The sequence below is a fragment of the Dermochelys coriacea genome, chromosome 2 (assembly GCF_009764565.3).
Source record: "Dermochelys coriacea isolate rDerCor1 chromosome 2, rDerCor1.pri.v4, whole genome shotgun sequence".
Lineage (NCBI taxonomy): Eukaryota > Metazoa > Chordata > Testudines > Dermochelyidae > Dermochelys > Dermochelys coriacea.
Window position 1 is genome coordinate 123,880,376 of NC_050069.1, and position 22,086 is coordinate 123,902,461.

At 41.0% G+C, this 22,086-nt stretch overlaps 1 protein-coding gene across 1 annotated transcript in view; it reads right to left on the minus strand.

Moving 5' to 3' along the window:
• Window positions 1-11,211: 11,211 nt before the first annotated feature.
• Window positions 11,212-22,086, minus strand: part of PHLPP1 (PH domain and leucine rich repeat protein phosphatase 1) — a 209,388-nt gene continuing 198,513 nt past the window's right edge. The window contains exons 15-17 of the mRNA XM_038391613.2: window positions 21,548-21,742; window positions 18,776-19,004; window positions 11,212-13,183 (exon numbers count right to left, since the gene is read on the minus strand). Of these exons, the coding sequence (XP_038247541.1) occupies window positions 12,071-13,183; window positions 18,776-19,004; window positions 21,548-21,742 (1,537 nt within the window). The 3' untranslated portion in view covers window positions 11,212-12,070. The remainder of the gene's footprint in view (window positions 13,184-18,775; window positions 19,005-21,547; window positions 21,743-22,086) is intronic.

Genomic DNA, 22,086 nt, shown 5'->3' on the forward strand with positions numbered 1-22,086 from the left:
ATACGCAATACCTTCCTTTTAGTAATGAGTAAAATATTGTTTAGACAACAGTAGATACCTGAAAACTTGTTCCATACAGGTTTTCAAGTTGGGGTTGGATGAATATGAGCAAAAACAGTAAAAGCTCAAACTTGCCCATCTGCTCTTAATGCAAGTTGGAACCTCATCAACTCTTAAGCGAATTCGATATATGAAGCATCCTTAAACAAATATGAATTCCCATATGTATTATACACACACCAGTGGTTCTCAACCTATTTATTATTGTGGGCTGCATACGGCTGAGAACCACAGTACCCCCCACAAACCTTATGCTCAGCGCTCTCCAACCAAAGACCTCTCCACAGAGTGGGGCTCGGAGCGGAAAGCAGGGCATGGGGCAGAGACCCTGATTCCAGACCCTGCTGCACGGGAGCCCCCAACTCCCACTGGGTGGGGCCAGGGAGGCTGCCGGGACCCCGGACCCTGCTGTGCAACTGGCAGCAGCCAGGACCCCACCCGCCCCGCAGCACAACAGCCAGGAGCCCAGAGCCCACCCCCCCTGCTACGCAGCAGCAGCCCGGGGGACCACCTGCTTTTAGCACACAGCTGAGCTGGCCCATAGCTGTGTGCTAATTGGGCCATATGCAGCCCATGGGCTGCGGGTTGAGAGCCGCTTATAAATACACTGTATTTATATTCTCATATGTATTACATATACACACTATGTTGGATTCAAATGATGAAAGTTTAAACAAATATAGTACCATAGCAGCAGCACCGCAGAAGCCACTTGACACTAGTTAAGGATCTGGCCCATGTCACCTTAAATTAATGGACAGAAAAATATCTTTTGAAAATAAAATTGGATGTTAGTGATGCTTCTTGGCCACCATGGAGGGAAAAAAACAGACACATTCAACTGATGCAGAGAATTGCTTTCTTGCCTTCAGAGGATGCGGAAACACACCTTGACTCTGAGATGGCCTGTAATTATGTCATGACCTTGAACAAGCTAATGGGGATTGGGTTCAAGTTAAAATGTCTCGAGACAGCTATATCTGTTTCCTTTTTCTTAAAAATATGCTAAACTTAGTGATCATAAAGAAAAGGTTACTCACTTTGTGCAGTAACTATGGTTCTTCATATCCCTATGACTGCTCCACTTGGTGACTTCTGACAGTATCACCAGATGGAGGAGGGAGTTTCAGAATAGAGTCCACCATGAACTGGATTGAGACCAGTAACTCAAACCCATTAACATGTTCTTAGGGAATTTCACAGGTGCAATAGAAGAGCTGGTCTGTAAAACAAACTAATTTCACATAAGCCACTGAAAAGCCAAGACACGGCAACTATTTCTAGCTTCTGCTACAAGAGGCAGTTCTTTTTGTTTTCTATGCACATGCTCCATAGCAACATAAACTAGTTTCACACAAGGAGCTTCCTAGGGAGCTCAGCTTCTGAACAGGACAATGATCCTGGAATATATTTGTTTTACAATCAAGTTTCCCCTCAACCTGAAGAAGGCTCTCAAATATTCAAGAGACTGAACTGGGCCTGGAAATGATTTAGGACTCAGATTGCTATAGAAAGACTTCATTGTCCGAGGTACAATGATGTGCTGGGGGATGACACAGAAGCTCCCTCTTAAAATTCTGTCAAACTTCATGCAGGGACAATCTCCCTGCCTGTGATGAAATCTCTCCCCTTTATGGAGCCTGCAGAATCATCCCTGTAACAGCTCTTTTGTCCCTGAGGTTCATAAAAAGAGTCATATAAAGAGCTTTTACTTTCATTTGGAATGCAAGTGTCAGGAGTTTAATATATTTATTTTCCTAGAGGAAAAGACACCCCGGTTTCCAGGTCTGTTCCATCACCACCCAATTTTTAATAAAAATGAACAGTCCATATATTCCATATATTGTACAATGTATATATTCAATATATTTTTCAGGATCAAAGTATAAATGCTAACAGCAAGTGCACTTAATGTAAAGTTATTTGCCAGAGCTGGTGTCCTCTTCCTTGGTCGTGGTTATAATGAAAAAAAAACATTTTATTCACAAGTCACTGTCTCTCATACTTCTACAGCGCAACAGAATCATAGAACTAGAAGGGACCTTGAGAGCTAGACCAATCTAGACCAATCCCCTGCACAAACTAGCTTTCTTTCACAATCACTGTGTCCTAATTTTCTCTAAAGCATTCAAGTGTGGTTCTTCTCTGAAATGTAAAAATGGCACATTTTTACTGAGAAGTAGAAGCTTCCTATCTGTAGGAAAATCAATTCTGATCACTTCAGTATTAAAACACCAAAATCAATTCTGATCACTTCAGTATTAAAAATACTGTTGATCCTTTTTGACTCGACTGGCTAGTCCAAGCCCAGAGCTCCAGGGATGTTCCAGTTGGGAGTAGCAATTGATGGGAGTCTGGTATTTACTTTGATGTAATCTTGTTTTTTGTTTATTTACAAGGAATGCACCAAGTACTGTCTCTCTGTAAATATAGTGAACTAAGAACAAAAGGAGCTGTTCCTTACAGCACCCAAGCCGCTTTAGCCAACAACAGACTCAAAAGCTCTGTCAAGCTTTTTCCAGAATCACATTGTGCTTAGCTGCCTCTCCCTCTTCCTCTCTATTCTTGTCTGTTCTCAGTTTGAGATTTCTGTACACACACACCACACACACACACCCACCCCCAAACAGATACTCAGCCAAAACCTCCTGGGTGGGTTCACATACACCAACTAGTTTTTGTCAAGATCCAAATTTCTTGCTCAAGATATAGTCAAGATCCAGACTCCAGACAAAATTGTAATAAAGCAATAGTGATACGTAAAGATTTTGGGGTCCATTCAAAAGCATCTGGTGGTCCAGATGTGGTCTGCCTATTGACTACCCCGACATACACCTATTGTCTTGGTAGGGGCTTATGCTTATAGTTATGTTAACTGAAGGATGAATTCACACCTGCCAACCCCAGTGGGGTTTTAACACAACCTGTAACAAGGTTTCACCCATCTCATAACAATATTTATCTCCTCACATTCCTGTTAGCCCTGCAGGAGCCAACACAAGTAGGGGAGGAAGAGATTGGCTATTTCATTTTACCACTACAATTGTTTCTTAAGTTCCAGTTACACTGGTGCAACCCTCCTGAAAACAAGGCTTGCAGAACCATAGTTACTGGCAATTAGGGTGGTTGATTAATCGCAGTTAACTCATGCAATTAACTTAAATTAATTGCGATTAAAAAAATTAATCCTGATTAATTGCAGTTTTAATCGCACTGCTATGCAATAGAGCACCAACTGAAATTTATTAAATATTTTGATGTTTTTCTACCTTTTCAGAAATATTGTATACTGTGTTGTAATTGAAATCAAAGTGTATATTATTTTGATTATATATTTGCACTGTAAAATCATAAACAAAATAGTATTTTTCAATTCACTTTATTCAAGTACTGTAGTGCAATCTGTCATGAAAGTAACTTTAAAATGTAAAGTTTTTCTGTGTTAGATAACTGCACTCAAAAACAAAACAAGGTAAAACTTCAGAGCCTACAAGTCCACTCAGTCCTCCTTCTTGTTCAGCCAATCACTAAGACAAACAAGTTTGTTTACATTTACAGGAGATAATGCTGCCTTCTTCTTGTTTACAATGTCACCAGAAAGTGAGAACAGCCATTTGCATGGCACTTTTGTAGCTGGCATTGCAAGGCATTTACATGTTAGATATGCTAAACATTCATATGCCTCTTCATGCTTCAGCCACCATTCCATAGGACATACTTCCATGCTGACTAAATTTGTTAAAAAAAGAATGCAGTAATTACATTTGTGACTGGACTCCTTGGGGGAGAACTGTATGTCTCCTGCTCTGTTTTATATCTGCATTCTGCCATATATTTCATGTGATAGCAGTCTCAGATGATGACCCGGCACGTTGTTCATTTTAATAACACTTTCACTGCAGATTTGACAAAACGCAAAGAAGGTACCAATGTGAGATTTCTAAAGATAGCTACAGCACTCCACCCAAGGTTTAAGAATCTGAAGTGCCTTCCAAAATCTGAGAGGGACAAGGTGTGGAGCTTGTTTTCAGAAGTCTTAAAAGAGCAACACTATGATCTGGAAACTACAGAACCCAAACCACCAAAAAAGAAAATCAATCTTCTGCTGGTGGCATTTGACTCAGATAATGAAAATGACCATGCTTTGGTCTGCACTGCTTTGGATTGTTATTGAGCAGAACCCATCGTCAGCATGGACGCATGTCCCCTGGAATGGTGGTTGAAGCATGAAGGGACATATGAATCTTTAGCGCATCTGGCACGTAAATATCTTGCGACACCAGCTACAACAGTGCCATGAGAACTCTTGTTCTCACTTTCAGGTGACAAACAAGAAGCAGGCAGCACTATCTCCTGCAAATGTAAACGTAAACTTTTTTGTCTAAATGTGTCCGAACAAGAAGTAGGACTGAGTGGACTTGCAAGCGCTAAAATTTTAGATTGTTTTATTTTTGAATGCAGTTTTTTTGTACACAATTCTACATTTGTAAGTTCAACTTTCATGATAAAGAGACTGCACTACAGTATTTGTATTAGGTGAATTAAAAATACTATTTCTTTTGTTTTTTTACAGTGCAAATATAATAAAAAATATAAATTGAGTACTGTACACTGTGTTGTAACAAATGAATACATTTGAAAATGTAGAAAACATCCACAAATATTAATAATAGAATAACATTTATTTAAACAGTGCAATTAATTGTGATTAATTTTTTTTTAAATCGCTTGACAGCCTTACTGGCAACGTGAAAGGAGAAAAGTGGCCAGCTAGATTTCCACATCCGAAGGAGAGCTTTTGGGACTGGCAATTAGTGAAATAATTTTTCTACTTGTACTGCAAAGTGTGGCACATTAGATTTGTAAATCAACGACACTCAAGAAATATGGAACCCCACAGTGCATTTTTTTTTTAAACCAGAGCCACTTTTCTGAGTAGAACTGTTCTTTAAATATTCTTTCAATTTTTACTAGAGCTTTGAGAAGCAACACAGAGAGAGAAGTCTGGAAGAGAACATGCAGCATGAGTCAGGAATAGTAGGATCTGCCGACACAAGTAGTCTGAAAGCAACACACTAATCGGCAGGGGGAGGTAACAGCCAGTAGCAGCTCAATGTTATAGCACATGCTAGCTATAGCTCTTGGTACAACCACTCAAGCATCAGTTAATCTAGTTAATGGTGGCTGATGCTTCACATTTCTCCTACAGCAGAAAACACAAGTGTATTTACTCAGAAGATATTTACTTGCTGAGAAACGCACCAGTGCTTGCTTGTCAGATAACAGGCTTCAGTTGCATTTCAGCTATTATATTCAAGTCTTCCAACACCATACTCTACTGTTAAGTTCCCAACTACTTCTTGTTGAATAAGAGTGCCTCCTTGTTTTACCCGTGAAGATAACACATACCAATTGGAGAAGCTGAAATATTGCGTCTCCTCCATTTACCTCTTGACTTAGTCATGACCAAGATAAAAGGCTGTCACTTGCTGAACTTGCTTTACAGACTAAAAGCAGCGTTGGTAGAAGAGGTATGTGAACTAACTGCATGGGAATTTCAACTTTTCACCTAACAGAGGGAGGTCTGATGGTTGAACTCAAACAAATGAAAGTATAAATTAGCTAGGAGAAAGAAGGCATGGATTAGTCATCTGAGCAGGAGACTTGCAGCAAGGAACTTCTGAGTTGTTTGTACAGCACCTAAATGGGTCCCACTTCTTCACTGAGCCTCCTGAGCACAACTGTCGTAAGTTAAGAAAATTTAGAAAAACGAGGAGTCTGGTGGCACCTTAAAAACTAACAGATTTATTTGGGCATAAGCTTTCATGGGTAAAAAACCCACTTCTTTAGATGCACGAAAGCCTTTTTTACCCACGAAAGCTTATGCCCAAATAAATCTGTTAGTCTTTAAGGTGCCACCAGACTCCTTGTTGTTTTTGTGGATACAGACTAACACCACTATCCCTTTGATAAAAGAAAATTTAGGTTTTTCCTCTATATTTTGATTTTGAGATGTGGGAAGAATTTATTTTTTTATGCAATAGCAGTAGACTTTTTTCTAACAATATAGCATTAGCATTGTAAATGGATGTGCGTCTCCTTCTCCAAAACTCAGGTAATCAAGCACACGTGCACAAACCCACCCACAGAGCACATTCCAAGAGCCTCACGACAAGGGAAGTGAGTTGAGTAATCAATAGACAGAAATCATTAGTCAAATTATAGTGCAGTAATCCTGCTCTAAAACAAGCCATTTCAGTTCTCAAGGGACACAGTACAGAGAATAGGAGAAGGAAAGAATGAGTGGCTGAGTGGGCCCATCCAATGGCTTTTCACTTTGGAAAACTGGATTCCATTCTGACTGAGGGATACAAAAGAATTTCTTTGGACTGAATTTTGGTTACCTTAACCTGGCCCATTATTGTGCATCTGTGCACATCAAGGACAATGATACAAAGCACTTGGGAAGTACCGTATACAATTTCAAAAACACTTCACTAGCTAGTGCTCACTGCACCTCTCCGCTAAGTACAAAAGAAAGAAAGAATCTGTCTCCGTATCAAAATAAAAGATGACACACAAAGGGTCAACACCATAGAAGGCAGACTTCCCCTAAACATGTACTTCAATAAAATTCTTTAAAATAAAAACTTAGATGAACTGAGCAAGGCTGTACAGGAAATCCACTGCAAGGTTGGGATTAAAATTCAAGAGTCTCTACAATCTGGACCCACAAGCAGATCATGTAAATTTCTCTACACCCAGCCCTGCAGTATCAACCCACTAAAGCTGAGGTCCACAACTGAAACACAGTGACTGTAAGTCAGGGGAGAGGAATGTTGGCAGAGGGGTCTGTGAAGACTTGTTAAAAATTTAACTGCATTCACATTTTTTTTTGATGCAAAATTCAAAAAGTTGGTCAGAAATTCCTTCCACAACCCAATATATTCCATAAGCAACTGTGGCCACAAAGATCTGTAGATTGGGGGGTGGGGTGTGGGGGGGGGAGCCTCTTCCAGAGGCAGTGGGGCCAATATATTGCCTCTCCTCCTGTGCCTGGGCAGGAAAGGAAAAGCAGAAGAGCTGTCTCAGGACTGGAGACATGGCAGAGCAGGGAAAGCATATAATGAAGGGAAGAGCAAGCTTTCCCTTCTTTGCCCTGGTATCCCCTAAATCCTAGTTATTGCAGGATTTCTGTACTTTCCCCTAACCTTCAGGTGGTGAGGGGAAACCCCTTGGTATCTACTTTCTGGATGCAACCCACTAGTTGAGATGTCCAGTTTTATACCATTAAGCCCATCCAAAAGTATTGCTGAAGTACACCAATACAGCAGCCCTCTTACTTGCTTACATTTCTTTTGTAAACCTGTACCTATTTGAAGTATCATCATGGAAATTACATATGGGAGGGAGAGAGCTAGTAAGTCATCTTCTGGGAGAGGAAACTCTGCCCTACATTCAAAAAATCCAACTCATCAACTGTCTTGTTACCAAATACTACAAAAACAGATATAACTTGGTCTTTTATTTAGGACATTACAGCCTACAGTGGCGGGGGAGATGGATTGATCTGGCGGTGTTCCTCACCGTGCCTTTAAAAACTTTTATTTAGGATGTATGCGTGTATGACAAAAACAGCACTCTTTGAATGCATTAAAAGATTTGAGAAGTCAGCCACGCACAAGAATCCTATTTTCCCTGACTGGTTTAAAAAAAAAAGCGCAAAAAAAAAATGCACTACATTATTTTTAGTAAGAAAAATTATTGGAGACTAAATGAATCCCAAGCTAAAATAGTTTCATACTGCAAATCTTTCTGGATGTGGCTGAATCAAAGGGCTTGTCTAGATGAAAAATTGGTGTGTGAAAATCTGGGGTCTAAATCACTAGCCTGCTGCGCACTAAAACTTCCTTTATATTCAATGACCTAACTGTGGTTTGAAACAAAAGTAGGTCACTGGGCACCAGGGAACATTCAGTGCACAGCAGCAGGGTCCACATGGACAGCTAGTGTGCAGCACTCTGGAATGGTGTAGAATTTACATCTAACTTGCACAGTGTTTGTGTAGTCATGCCTTGCTTGTCCATCTCTCTCTCTCTACTGGATATGTTATTAATTTAGATATTCTAAGGACAAGCCATCACTACTGAGAAAATTTTCATAAAGTGACTTTCAATTGTACGTGCACAGAACTGCATAAACAATTACTATACCCTCACATACAAGTTGAGTAGTTAGACATCTATCCAGTTTGTGTGGAGATGCCGTTATTGTGCTTGCAACCAAATGTGTATAATCTATAAACAAAGTCAGAGCTCAGATTAAGATCACTGAAACTGTTGTCCTTTCATCATTGCTATTCCTATGCCACTTCAACAAGGTAATTAGTTCTAAGAGCAAGAGACTGCATCAATACAGACACAGTGGGGCTCATTCTGAAAGCAATAAATCATCTAAAGAGATAAGAAAATCACTTCATTACTTACAAATGAAAAAGATGATGTGATTTAAAGAGTCACGCTTAAAACACACTAGCAGAATTCCTATGATCCATCATCCACCATAAAATGCATTATTTAAGAGCTATTTGACAGCAGGGAAGATGAAATATTTCTCTTTAACAATGCCAAAAAAAAGGGTTTGCATATATACTGTAAACAGATCAAGTTATTTTTCACACACACTAGTTTGTTTAGTATTAAAAGTACTTTTCTGTAAAACAATGGAGACAACCACCTTGCCACCAGCAGCCTTTCCCCTCTTTCCTGTCACGCATCTGACTGTCTCAGGTTTCTCCTTCTGCACATTTCAAAGGCTGCATTAAGTTTAACATTGCCTGTGTCTCTAAGCACCTCCTTTTCTCAGTTTCTCATCCCATTAGAGCCGAGTTCATTATTCACTGAAAATTTCCCTTCTTTCTTGCTGATTTTTATGAATTGGCTATTGTTCAAAGCACACCACCTAGATTTATGGCTTTTCTGGGGTGATCATCACTACGGCATCACGATGCCTAGCCAGCTTGGAGAATTTAGGCACAGAAGTTAAGTGACTTCCCCAAAGTCACCCAGGAAGTCTGTGGCAGAGCTAGAAATGGAACTCAGATCTCCCAAGTCCTAATCCAGTACTGATGTCTTTCAGCATGCTCTGGAGGGCCACTGGAAGGATGAAAAAAGACTTCAGTCCTTGATTTCAGGCTTGCCAGGACAGCAGCCCGAATTGCACAAGCAAAACTCTGACTCACAAGAAATCCAAAATATACAGTTTCTCAGCCAAATCCTAGCATAAGACTACAGAAGCCCTTTCGGTGAACTGACCATCACTCAAAGTAGTAGAGGAGAGTAAGATTTGGTGATGTCAGTTTTGTCTGTCTTTATGTTACCATGCATGGGCATAAAAAGACAATGCTAAAAGGCATTTCCTGCAAGAAATAGCTAACATTTGGACTGAACTTCTCCTTTATTCTCATCTTCTCTGAAGGTGAGGAAGGAGAACATTCTGTGTGAAACCCAAAGAAGATGGGATACGGAAGAGTATATGGATTATTGAGGTTAGGGTCCGACAGACTCATAAGAATCCCCCATTTTGTCCCTCTTATCTGCACCCAGCGCCTAAGTATCAATTGAAATTATTAATAAAAGAGGAAATTTCACTCACCATTATGCTATCCTATGTAATGTTATTTCACAGAAGCATTTCAGACTAAAGAGAAATAGAAGAACAATTCAAGCTAGTCCTGCTCACTGACAGAGCAGCAGCAACATTATTGCGCTGTTAACAATAGACTCTGCACTGGAGAAAATTCCCATTCCTAGGGTGCAGAGAAGTTTTACAATTACTCAGGAAGCCCTAACTTGTACCCACTTGCCCAGACCCTTGTATAACCTTTGTTCATTAGCAGCTCAGGCAACACTGAAAAATCTCAGTGCCAAGGACATTAAGTCTGATCATTCGGAACAAAATGAACCAGTACCAGTCCATTTTTGAATTTCGGAACCATTTATCAAAGACTATCCAGAGTGTTACCTGCCTAAAAGTTATTAATCTAGTCTCTATTTTAATACTGTATCTTATGGCTCCTCCAGAACAATAGTGATTTGTGCTCCCGTTGTGGAGCTGATTCTGCAGTAAATTAACATACTCCCCCAGCTGTACATGTCCCTACTGAGCTCCTTAATGATACCAATGGGACTACAAACAGGCTCTGCATTAGAACCACACCAGGCAAGCGGTGTGAATCAGTGTCTGCCAAACAGAGTATCAGTACTTTTGTATTTTCCCTCCGAATTCCCCACCTCTTAATTGCACATAGTATTTTTAGAGGGAAAGCTAGTCAAAAGCTGTATTAAAGGAAATCTCTCCTTTTTGCCATCAGGTCCTTGGAGCAGATTGGGAAGCCTGTCCCATATTATGCTCCTGTTACAAGATGTTGATTCAACACAGCCTCAGGAAGGTACGTCACTTGCTATTAAACACTGATCCATCTATCAAAGACAAAATAAGGCTGACCTGCAGCATTCAAATGAAAGTGAGATTAAGAGTGTCACCACTTCTCAACTAAAGCAGGGAAAAAATTTTTTTTTCTTGTTGTGAAAGGCAGAACTACCATTAAACTCAAACTCAAATTGTTCAGACTTCTCGCCCCTTTCTCTCCTGCGCCCCAAAACTACCCCTCTTTACCATTTCTAACCTGCCATTTTTCTCAACTCCTCCATCCTTCTGAAGGAGGGTGGTGGGGTCTGAAGTCAGACCATAGGTGGTCCTGAGTCTTCCAATATCGTCAATAGTGTTTTGGAGGAAGATCTGACAACAGATTAGTGCTACTGAAAGAAAAAAGGCAATAGGAATTAAATGCAATATTTCTCTGCTAGAGAATTTGAGCCCTTTTATAAGAAATATGATTTCACTGTAAAAGTACCTAGTGATTTATTTTTACAGCAGATTCCTATATTTTTAAGGCTTACCTTTGTAAAATTCTCCAGTTTCACAGAACAATTGAAACAGAGCTATTTAAAAAACAGTGTGTGCTATCCAGATGAACCCAAGATCTCCAAGAACTTTTGTTCAGGAAATACATACATCCAGCTGCTCAGACATAAAAGCAGACTAATTATTTGTAAATTTTGTGTTTATTATAACAAAAATTATGACATGTTCATTTGTGCATTCTGCTTTAATATAACTCTTGGTATGTAAATGATCTACAGTAAAGGAGCTCTATACAATCATGCTGGTTGTGGCAGCAATAAGGAACACAAATAAAATGTGCATGTAAAAGTAAAAGGAAGAAAAACAGAGACCAGAAAAAAAAAGAGGCTGTTTTCTATGCTTTAAGAACCACCTAAATTTGTAGGCAACTTGTACAGCCACTCAATATGACAACCATGGCCCAAAGAGTCAAGAAAACAAAAGTAAGTTCAGGTTGTGTCCTTATGCCAAGACTAAAAAATATTTTAAGCCTCACTATACAACACAGACCTATTTACAGTAATTTCCCAATCAACTGTTCTCTCAGAGAAAATTAGTGAATCTCAGTGACTTAAGTCATCTGAAAGACTAAAGCAACTCCTAGGAGTTAGTCTCCATATTCTACAAATGTCTATCATTTTCAAGACCAAAAAAGCCTTTTTCTTTCTCAAAGAAATACAGTATTACAATTTTACTTAATCATTTAGCACTGGCATACTGCCCTGCTTTCCAAACAAACAAAAAAATGAGCCATTTAAAAAAAATTACATCATGTCTCTCTGCAATATATTAAACCTTTTATTTTTTACACTTGATATGTTAAGGGGAAAGTTAACTAGTTTAAATCTTATTGGTAAATCATCTCTAGAACAATGTTGGTTGATATTAAAACTAACAAACAGAAAGAGAAACTGCAGTTATCTGTCGCAGTAGGGTAAGGAAAACAAAATGTAGTAAAACCCCCGCTGTAACGTGAGCCCTATTTGGGTCCCGCACTCATGTCTTCTTGTTCGTTAGTTTATTTCTGAACAGCATGCAGATTGGGTCATAGTGGTGTATCATAATAGTCTGGCAGCTGATCCATCTGATACTGCCGCTGCTGCTGCTGCTGTTGTTCCTGGTGTTGTTTCATAATCTCCTTGACCTCTTCTTCAAGCTCAGGTGGGATGATGAATTGGTCATCTGGATCTGGCTGCGCTGGGGCTGCAAAGTAACCCCCAGTTTTTCTGAGAGGTGCATCAGTTGCTACTTCAATCAAGTTATGGCTCCTTTCCTGAGGAGCCACAGAACCATTGCCCCGTCGGCGCCCAATTGTACCAGTGCTGGAGTAATCTGCTTTCCTGGAAAGGCCTATTTCATCCTCATTCGCACTAATGACGATGCCTTCGTCACTGGCTTCCACAGGCACTTGGAGCAGCTGCTTCTCCTTTGCTCGACCACAGTGAATGTCCACCTCCACTTCCACCTGGCTGCCATTGGTAAAGACACCCTCAATTGGCTCCTCGTCATCACTGTCAAGGCCATTGTCAGAGAAGGCGCTGGAGAAGGTGGCACTGGACAACTGCCTTTGGAAAGAATTGGACAGGCAGACTGGGTGAAGCATGCAGCGCTGTTCGTTGGGGTATGCTGGGCTGTTCTCATTCATGGCTACCTGAGGGGGCTCATCAGAGGCAGTGGACCCCACCTCGCTGCTCATTTCAGAGGTGGAGATCTCGCTGCTAATCTCAGAGGCCATGCCGCTGCTGGAAGATGGCATTCCCAAAGCATCCGTAGGTCTGTCTTTAATGACTACGTTGACTGACTGGGGAAAGATGCCTGGGCTGGGAGGCGGGACTCCATTAAGCTCACAGCAGCAAAAGCTGTCCTCTGTCACATTGAGCTGAACCACCACCGCGCTGAGGCTGTCGTTGTAGCCGTAGCTCTGGGCCAAAGTGCAAAGCTTCTTTGCAGCTGCCAGTGGTTCAGGCACATTTCTTACAGCTTCCACCGCCTCCTCGATGGAGAGGCTGTCCCACAATCCCTTGCTACCCAGAATGAAGAACTCGTCCTGCGGAGTCAAGGTCATGGACTGGACATGAGGGCGGGGCACAACGCTTGGGTGAAGGAAGGTGTATCCCAAGATTCTTGTGGAATCTGTCACGCCATTTACTTTACCATCCTGAAAATTTAAAAGAGGACACGATGTTGAGAATATACAAAGACACTTGCATCTTACAAGCATTTTAGAAATGTCCATCCTCACAGCATCCTATGTGGCATCTAAACATCCCTATTTTATAGATAAGGAGCTAGAACGATGAAGTTTTTTGGGGAAAAATAGATGCAAGTCTAATCATATGCTGATAACACACTTTCCGTTTTACTCGTAGCTCTGGAGGATGTTAAACAGAAGCTAATGAAGCTAGACATTTTAAAATCAGCAGGTCCAGATAACTTGCATCCGAGAAATTTGAGAGCTGGCTGAGAAGCTCACTGGACTGTTAATGTTGATTTTCCATAAGCCTTGGAGCACTGGGTAAGTTCCAGATGACTGGAAGAAAACTAATAATGTGCCAATTTTTAAAAGGGTAAACAGGATGACCCTGATAATTATAGGCCTGTCAGCTTGATGTAACTCCTGGGCAAGATAATGGAGTGGCTGATATGAGACTCTATTTATAAAGAATTAAAGGAGGGTAATGTAAATAACGCATATCAAGATGGGTTCATGGAAAACAGATCCTATCAAATTAACTTATCTCTTTTTTTGAGGAAATGATAAGTTTGGGTAATATGCTAATAGTGTTGACATAATATCCCTAGGCTTCTGTAAAGTTTTTGACATGGTATTGCACCACATTTTGATTAAAAAACAAGAATATAAAATTAACATGGCACATATTAAATGGATTAAAAACTGGCTAGATGATTGGTCTCAAAATATAACTGAAAATGGGGAATCATCACCACGTGGATGTGTTTCCAGTGGGGTCCGTAGGGATTGGTTCTTGGCACTATGCTATTTAATATTTTTATCCATTACCCTGAAGAAAACAAAATCATTACTGATAAAGTTTGCAGATGACATAAAAATTGGGGGAGGGGAGGGGAAAGGGAAGGGGGAGGTCAAGAGTGGTAAATAATGGAGAAGTCATTGATTCAGAGAGATTTGGATTGGTTCATGAATGGGGCATAAGCAAACAATAAGCATTTTAATATAGCTACATGTAAATGTATACATCTAGGAACAAAGTAGGCCATACTTACATGATGGGGGATTCTATCCTGGAAAGCAGTGACTGAAAAAGATTTGGGGGCCGTGGTAGATAATCAGTTGACCGTGAGCTCCCAATGTGAAGCTGTGGCCAAAAGAGCTAATGCAATCCTGGGATCAAGAACCAGGGGAATCTCAAATAGGGGCAGAGGAATAATTTTTCCTCTAATATTTGACACTTCTGCGACCATTGCTGGAATACAGTGTCCAGTTTGGGTGCCCACAATTGAAGGAGGATACTGATAAACTGGAGATGGTTCAAAGAAGAGCCATGAGAATCATAGAATATTAGGGTTGGAAGGGACTTCAGGAGGTCATCTAGTCCAACCCCCTACTCAAAGCAGAACCTAATCCCCAACTAAATCATCCCAGACAGGGCTTTGTCAAGCCTGACCTTAAAAACCTCTAAGGAAGAAGATTCCACCACCTCACTAGGTAACCCATTCTAGTGCTTCACCACCCTCCGAGTGAAAGTTTTTCCTAATATCCAACCTAAACCTCCCCCACTGCAACTTGAGACCATTACTCCTTACATTAGTTCTATCATCTGGTACCACTGAGAACAGTCTAGATCCATCCTCTTTGGAACCCCCTTTCAGGTAGTTGAAAGCAGGTATCAAATCCCGCCTCATTCTTCTCTTCTGCAGACTAAATCTCAGTTCCCTCAGCCTCTCCTCGTAGGTCATGTGCTCCAGCCCCCAGTCATTTTTGTTGCCCTCCACTGGACTTTCTCCAATTTTTCCACATCCTTCTTGTAGTGTGGAGCCCCAAACTGGACACAGTACTCCACATGAGGCCTCACCAACGCCGAACAGAGGGGAATAATTACGTCCCTCTATCTACTGGCAATGGCAATGCTCCTACTTATACAGCCCAAAATGCCGTTAGCCTTCTTGGCAACAAGGGCACACTGTTGACTCATATCCAGCTTCTTGTCCACCATAACCCCTAGGTCCTTTTCGGCAGAACTGCTTCCTAGCCCTAGTCTGTAGCAGTGCATGGGATTCTTCCTTCCTAAGTGCAGGACTCTGCACTTGTCCTTGTTGAATTTCATCGAATTTCTTTTGGCCCAATCCTCTAATTTGTGTAGGTCCCTCTGTATCCTATCCCTACCCTCCAGCATTATCTACCACTCCTCCCAGTTTAGTGTCACCTGCAAACTTGCTGAGGGTGCAATCCACACCATCCTCCAGATCATTAATGAAGATATGATTAAAGGACGAGAAAACATGCCTTACAGTGATTGAGGTCTTTGAGTCTATCTATTTAGCTTAACAAAGAGAAAGTTGAGGAGTGACTTCATTATCGTTTGTAAGAATCTACAGGGGGAACAAATATTTAATAATGGACTCTTCAAACTAGCAGAGAAAGGTAAAACACAATCCAAGGGCTGGAAGTTGAGCTAGAGAAATTCAGACCAGAAATAAGGTGTAAAATTTTGACAGTGAGGATAATTAACCATTGGAACAATTTACCAAAGGTCGAGGTGGATTCTCCATCACTGACAAGTTTTAATCAAGATAGGATGTTTTTCTAAATATGCTATAGGAATTGTTTTGCGGAAGTTCTATGGCCTGAATTATACAGGAGGAGAGATTAGATCACAGTGATCCCTTCTGGCCTTAGACTCTATGAAGTGTCTTGCAAAAGGCTACACTGACTCAGTGCAAGCACTGGGATTAGGACTCAAAAGTTCATGGCTCCTAGTCTCATGCTTAGCTCATACACCATGCTGTCTCAAAGGACTTAATACAAGTTACAGTTATGGTGTCACATATACACAGGTCTGTCTCTCTAGTGCCCAAGAGGCTACTCGATGACATAATGGAGCATATGATTGGGCAAATAAACTTTAGCTCGAGGCCCCCCCAGAACCATTTCTCTGGTATGCACAACCACAATCCACAGCAGCAGCTTGGCTCCTGCACCCATAAGGCTGGGCCTGGCTCCCTGCTCCAGGCATTGCGACCCGGTTTATGAGGTAGCACCACCACTCAGGTTTGGCCCCCTGGTCCCTCCATAGTGAGAGCAGTTGTGGGACCAAACCTGAGTGGCAAACATGGGGTTGCAGAACCTCCTTCTTTGAAGGTCTCTCAACCTGGGGGCCCAGGGAAAACTACCCCTTTTACCACCCCACCATCCCCTAAACTCCTGCGAATGGTACACAGTGTGCATAAGGGTGTGGGGGTCATTGCTCTGGCTAATGGCTCATGCAGCTACTGTCTTGTTAGCCAGTGAGATCTGTCCCCCCACTTAAGGTATTTTATCTTGTGTATGATCCTCTCTGCTCCCACAAGTCCATAGTGAACAATGGCCATGGCAAGGGTGGCCAACCTGTGGCTTCGGAGCCACATGTGGTTCTTCAGAAGTTAATATGCAGCACCTTGTATAGGCATCAACTCCCGGGGCTGGAGCTACAGGCTCCAACTTTCCAATATGTGGGGGGGTGCTCACTGTTCAAATCCTGGCTCGGCCACAGGCCCTGTCCCCACTCCACCCCTTTCCGCCCCCTCTCCTGAGTCTGCCATGCCCTCACTCCCCCCCCCCCCAGAGCCTCCTGCATGCCACAAAACAGCGGATTGGGGGTGGGGGAGGGAGAGGGAGGCGCTGATCTGTGGGGCTGCCGGAGGGTGGTAGGCGCTGGGAACGGGGGGAAGGAACTGATGGGGGGCTGCTGATGCATTACTGTGGCTCTTTGACAATGTACATTGGTAAATTCTGGCTCCTTCTCAGGCTCAGGTTGGCCACCACGGGCTATAGGATCATGGTTATGGCATCTCTCCTGCAACTGTACATTATTTATCTCAACTCAGCCCTTCAAAAGGTACAATTTAAAAATATTCTTTAAATTAAGCATGCAAGTCAAGTATAGCAGAGTGCAAGTCTGTGTTTTCCAATCAGCTGTGCTGTAATGAAATGTTTTACATGCCCCAATTACTTACTACATTTCCTCTTAGATATGACATTTCCCAAGGGGAGGAGGAGTAATATCTGAGCGGGAAAACACCATTAAAAATGTGTATTTAAGAAATAAATCCCATGTACATTTAAACACCAAGATTCTGGCTTAGTTAGAATCTGAGCTGGCAGGGTAAGGAGAGCAAGCATCTCAAGTGTTATTGTGGTTGGTTACCTGCCAGCCTTGTTGGGGATAACTCCAACCCAGCTAATTTAGGAGAACCATAAAGGCAATGATTTATAATCATTTGGTCCAACTGATGCCAGCACGGCCACTACAGAACAAATAACCAAAGGAAAAGCGAATGAAGACTAAGAAAAGGTAGGCCTTTAAAACGCCTCAGAACAGAAAAACCTCGTTGGCCTGGTAGGGTTCCATATTATAAATAAGCCTGACAGAATTGATAAGCCATCCTAGTGTGTGAAATTTATGAGTCATTTTAAGATTTAAAGCAGGAATTAACTTCTTTACAAAGAAACATACTGACAGCTCCCTGGTTATCTACAGTACGTGATGGAGTGGCTCGCTTCAAGCATGTCACATTTTAGATTCTAATCCCCCACCACCTTTGCTTGGCAGGTTTAACAGATCTATGCATGTACAGCAGTAGGCTGACCATCAAATCCTTAAGTAGGGATGCAGCAGACCAAAAAGTAAAGGACAGGCTCCTCTCTCTTTCTGCTTTTGATCAGTTCCCCACATGTATGTTCTGTATCAGCTATCTGCCCTCTGGGTCTTTATCTTCCAAGGGAGGAGACTGGTTCTCTACTCTTTCAGCAGTTCACTCAACCTCCAATCTGTGGGTGAGCACAGAATGGATTCCCTGTGCAGAAGCTGCAGTCTCTCTACTACAGATCTGCCTGCAAGAGCACAAGCCCATAGCTGGCACAATACATTCTGTCGTGAGACATAAAAATCAGCCTGCTGTCTGTCAGCATCCTGGCTGGTCAGATAGAAGGAAGAAGCAGAGAAAGTCTCTTAAGGAAGAAAAGTTTCAGAGTAGCAGCCGTGTTAGTCTGTATCCGCAAAAAGAAAAGGAGTACTTGTGGCACCTTAGAGACTAACAAATTTATTTGAGCATAAGCTTTCGTGAACTACAGCATCCAATGAAGTGAGCTGTAGCTCACGAAAGCTTATGCTCAAATAAATTTGCAAGTCTCTAAGGTGCCACAAGTCCTCCTTTTCTTTTTACAGAAGAAAAGACATCACACTCCAAGCTCTCTCTCTGAGCGCTTTTCCACCCTACACAAAGTGGATGGTCTCTTCATTCCTATTCCAGCCCAACAACTCCTCTTCCAGGTAGAAGGTTGGTTTCCTCATCTTCCCCTGTTTAAGGCCAGCATGCTCAGACCCGTGTGTCTGAGTATCTCTGCAGAGCAACAACTGGACTACATGACACAAAACATACTGGAAGGGGAAGATGAAATTCCAGCACAGCCGCACCTGTCTAAACTACAGGTTATTATTTATATGATAAGGAAATATGTTTGGTGTGTTGCTCAGAATTGTCTCTGGAGGAAGTTGCTGACTGTTCTTACCTCTGTGATAATGGCCTTGTGCTGTTTAATCCTCTTTAGCTCTTCTTCACAACTCATCACATAAGACCTGGACAAAGGCAAAGGTTTTCCATTCCTACAGAGAACAGTTTGGCACTTCCCCACATTTGCTGAGGTTAATGTGAAGCATCCACCTGGGTCCATGGGATCGTGTTTTATATGGCAAAGGACAGCAGAGCCTCCAAGTTTTTGTCCAGCAGTTCCAAGTTTCCTGGAATGTAAACAAAGCAATACTTGCTGATTAATGGGAAAAGTTGAATTATGAGATCAGAGCAGAGAGAGGAGCAGGGATCCACAGTTCAGCAATCCCAATCACAGGACACAGACTCTCAAGGTTCACTGGGTAGAACAGGCGCTCCTGTTCAGATTGTGATGCTTTATACTAAAGTCGTGAGGAAGTTATGTACAACTCATGGGCACTGTGTTATAAGAAAGGAGATATACATCCTCAGTTGGATCCATTCTCAATTAAAAAACCCTCACATACCCAGTGCCACTACTCTCTTGTCATCGCATTACCAAGACAGCTAGAGTATTTTACCTTATACATCCCCCCAGAAAACCTTTAGGAAATTTAAGGATTAGGAAGCTATTGAAAAACTAGAGGTAGAATCTAAAAATATAATCATTTATGAACATGAAGCTTTAGCTTCCAAAACTGCAATGTATTTTTTAAAGAGCTGGAATCAATGTTTTATTGATTATTGCTACTCAGTTTTAAGTATTTAACCGTTGTTTTTCTGCACTTTCAGACTCCTAAAGCTCCACAGTAAAGTATCTAACAAACAAATTAGAACACGTACAGTTATCACCATTAAAAAACACAAAAAACTCTTTCCAATTGTAATTGGTCTCAAGATCTCTAATTCACAAACCTATCATCACACCAGAAGTAAAATCTTATCAGGCACATTTGAAGAATATTTTTAAACTGTCATTTTAGAAAGCCTTGGCTACAGTTCAATGACAAAACCTGTCTCAAGCATACAAAGTATTTATTGTCTTGCTCATATTAAAACTAATCTACTTTTTATGGCATTTTGCAATTTAATTTCTGATTGTGTTTAACAATTTTTCCATCTCTCCCTCTGCATGGGCTTCTAACCCTATTTAACTTTCTTTGCAGTAACTGAACTAAATTTCTGAACATTCCTAGCTTTCTTAGCTCTTTTTTTTTCAACAAAGATCAAAACTTTGATATAGAACCCTGAGGTGATAGTATTCAAATTCAGTTATCCAAGGTCTGATGTAGGTTAGCATTCTTTTAGCTCAGGAATGTTTGAGAAACAGAAATATTGTATTAACCCTCAATAAATGGATACATGCAACTAGAACCAATACTATTTCTGGGTTCTATGAATTGTTGAATAGCCTATTCTTTGAGACACATGTAAAGAAATATATTTTTGCAGAAAAACTGGTATAATTTCAAGGAAATCTAAAGAGATGGGTAAGGCTACCTATTAGGTACTTTCCCTGCCTCATACCTAGGATTCTAATCATCCTGCAGGATTCATTTCCAACACCTGTCAGAGTGAGGCAATGTCCCAAGTAATGATAAAAATGGGGAGCCATAATATTACAGAAGCAAAGGGCACAGTACCCCATTTTTTCTTGTGTACAGTTGATTCAGTTTGATCCTATTGCTCCTACTTCCTGATGTAGGAACTGGATCTTTTCAGGAAGCGACTGTATGACAGATATGGTGTAAACAACCCCTCAGACACAGGAATTCATGGCCCTCCAGTGTGGACTATGTGGGTCATAGCGTTCACTGTGTAGACCCTGCTAGCACAAACTAGAAGGGGCCTAGTTAATGTTAACACAGTCCTTTAGTGTACACAGCAATTCACACCTTCATAGTCCACACTGTGAGGCCATGTAGTCAAGCCTATTTACATGTGTTCTCCTTTACTTTCCCCATCTCTTCTTTCCCTTTTGTCTGATCCTCTTCATTCAACTCTATTCCACAAGACACAGTCTCTTATACTGTCAAGAACAGCATACACTGGTTTTCAAATAATCAAAACCACCTAGTATCAGAGAGGTAGCAGTGTTGGTCTGTATCCACAAAAACAACGAAGAGTGGGGTGGCACCTTTAAGACTAACAGATTTATTTGGGCATAAGCTTTCATGGGTAAAAACCCATGTGGGTTTTTACTAAATAAATAATAAATAGACTAAATAAATCTTAGTTTTTAAGGTGCCACTGGACTCCTCGTTTTTGCAAAAACACCTACTACATCATGCTTAAAGCACCGTCTCTTTATGCCTGCTTGAAGAATTCAATTTTAGGGTTGAAATATACAGTTAAACAATTAAAATGCATATCCTCAACAACAGTTTTGATGTTTATGATCATCTGAACTGGTGCAGAGGGACAGGTTGAAACATGCCAGGCTTCGTGAGTTGTAGGAGGGGGCGATGTTTAAAGATGATCAGTCTCAGGAAACAAAAGTCACATCACTACCTTAAATATTAGCAATTCTGAACAATGAGACTTTTAAAGAAATTAAGTACATCTCAGAAAAGAGACTAAAACTATCCATTCCTTGGTCATGAACCTTTCAGGACGTGTGGAACAGCAGGTCAGAATTAAAAAAAAAACAAGCAATTAAGTAATGTGCAGTAACAAGTTAGCAATCAAAATCATTTAGAAAACAGTGGAAAAAACAGCTCTGGGATGGAAGCAAGTATGCTAACTGATCAGCATATGGAGGAAGATGACAAAAATTAAAAGATCTGGGGTTAACCTCTGCATAACGATGAAAGTGTTGATCATATATTCCTCTTCACTTTTTGTTTTTTGCAGCTCTTCTGCCAAGATATCACTCATTGTACATTGCAGAAGGTAGGGCACTTCCACATTGCGATCACCATCAAAGACGCCATACAGCGCCTCCCTGTTGTCACAGAAATTATTTGCTGAAAGAGCTGCCACACACAGTCTAAGAAAAAAGGGAAAACCGGAAATAGTATTTTAATAAATAAGCATTTGTACCAGAAGAGCATTTTAATACTCCTCAATTCTTTTCTCATTGTTCTGACCAGGATGTGCAGCTTGAAGGCAGATCAGACTATAATAAGCATCACAAACTTTTCATGAGTCATGAAGTTTCACCTCAGATCCTGGTAGTGAACAACATAAGTAGCATTTATAGTGCTGTAAAATTCCATGGTAAAGAGAGTAACAAAGACGTTGAAAGAGACCCACTAATGATTTTTCAAATTTTCTGGCATGTGAAGTGTAGTCTTTATTTTTGTGATAAAAAATAGTAGTAAAACCCGAGAA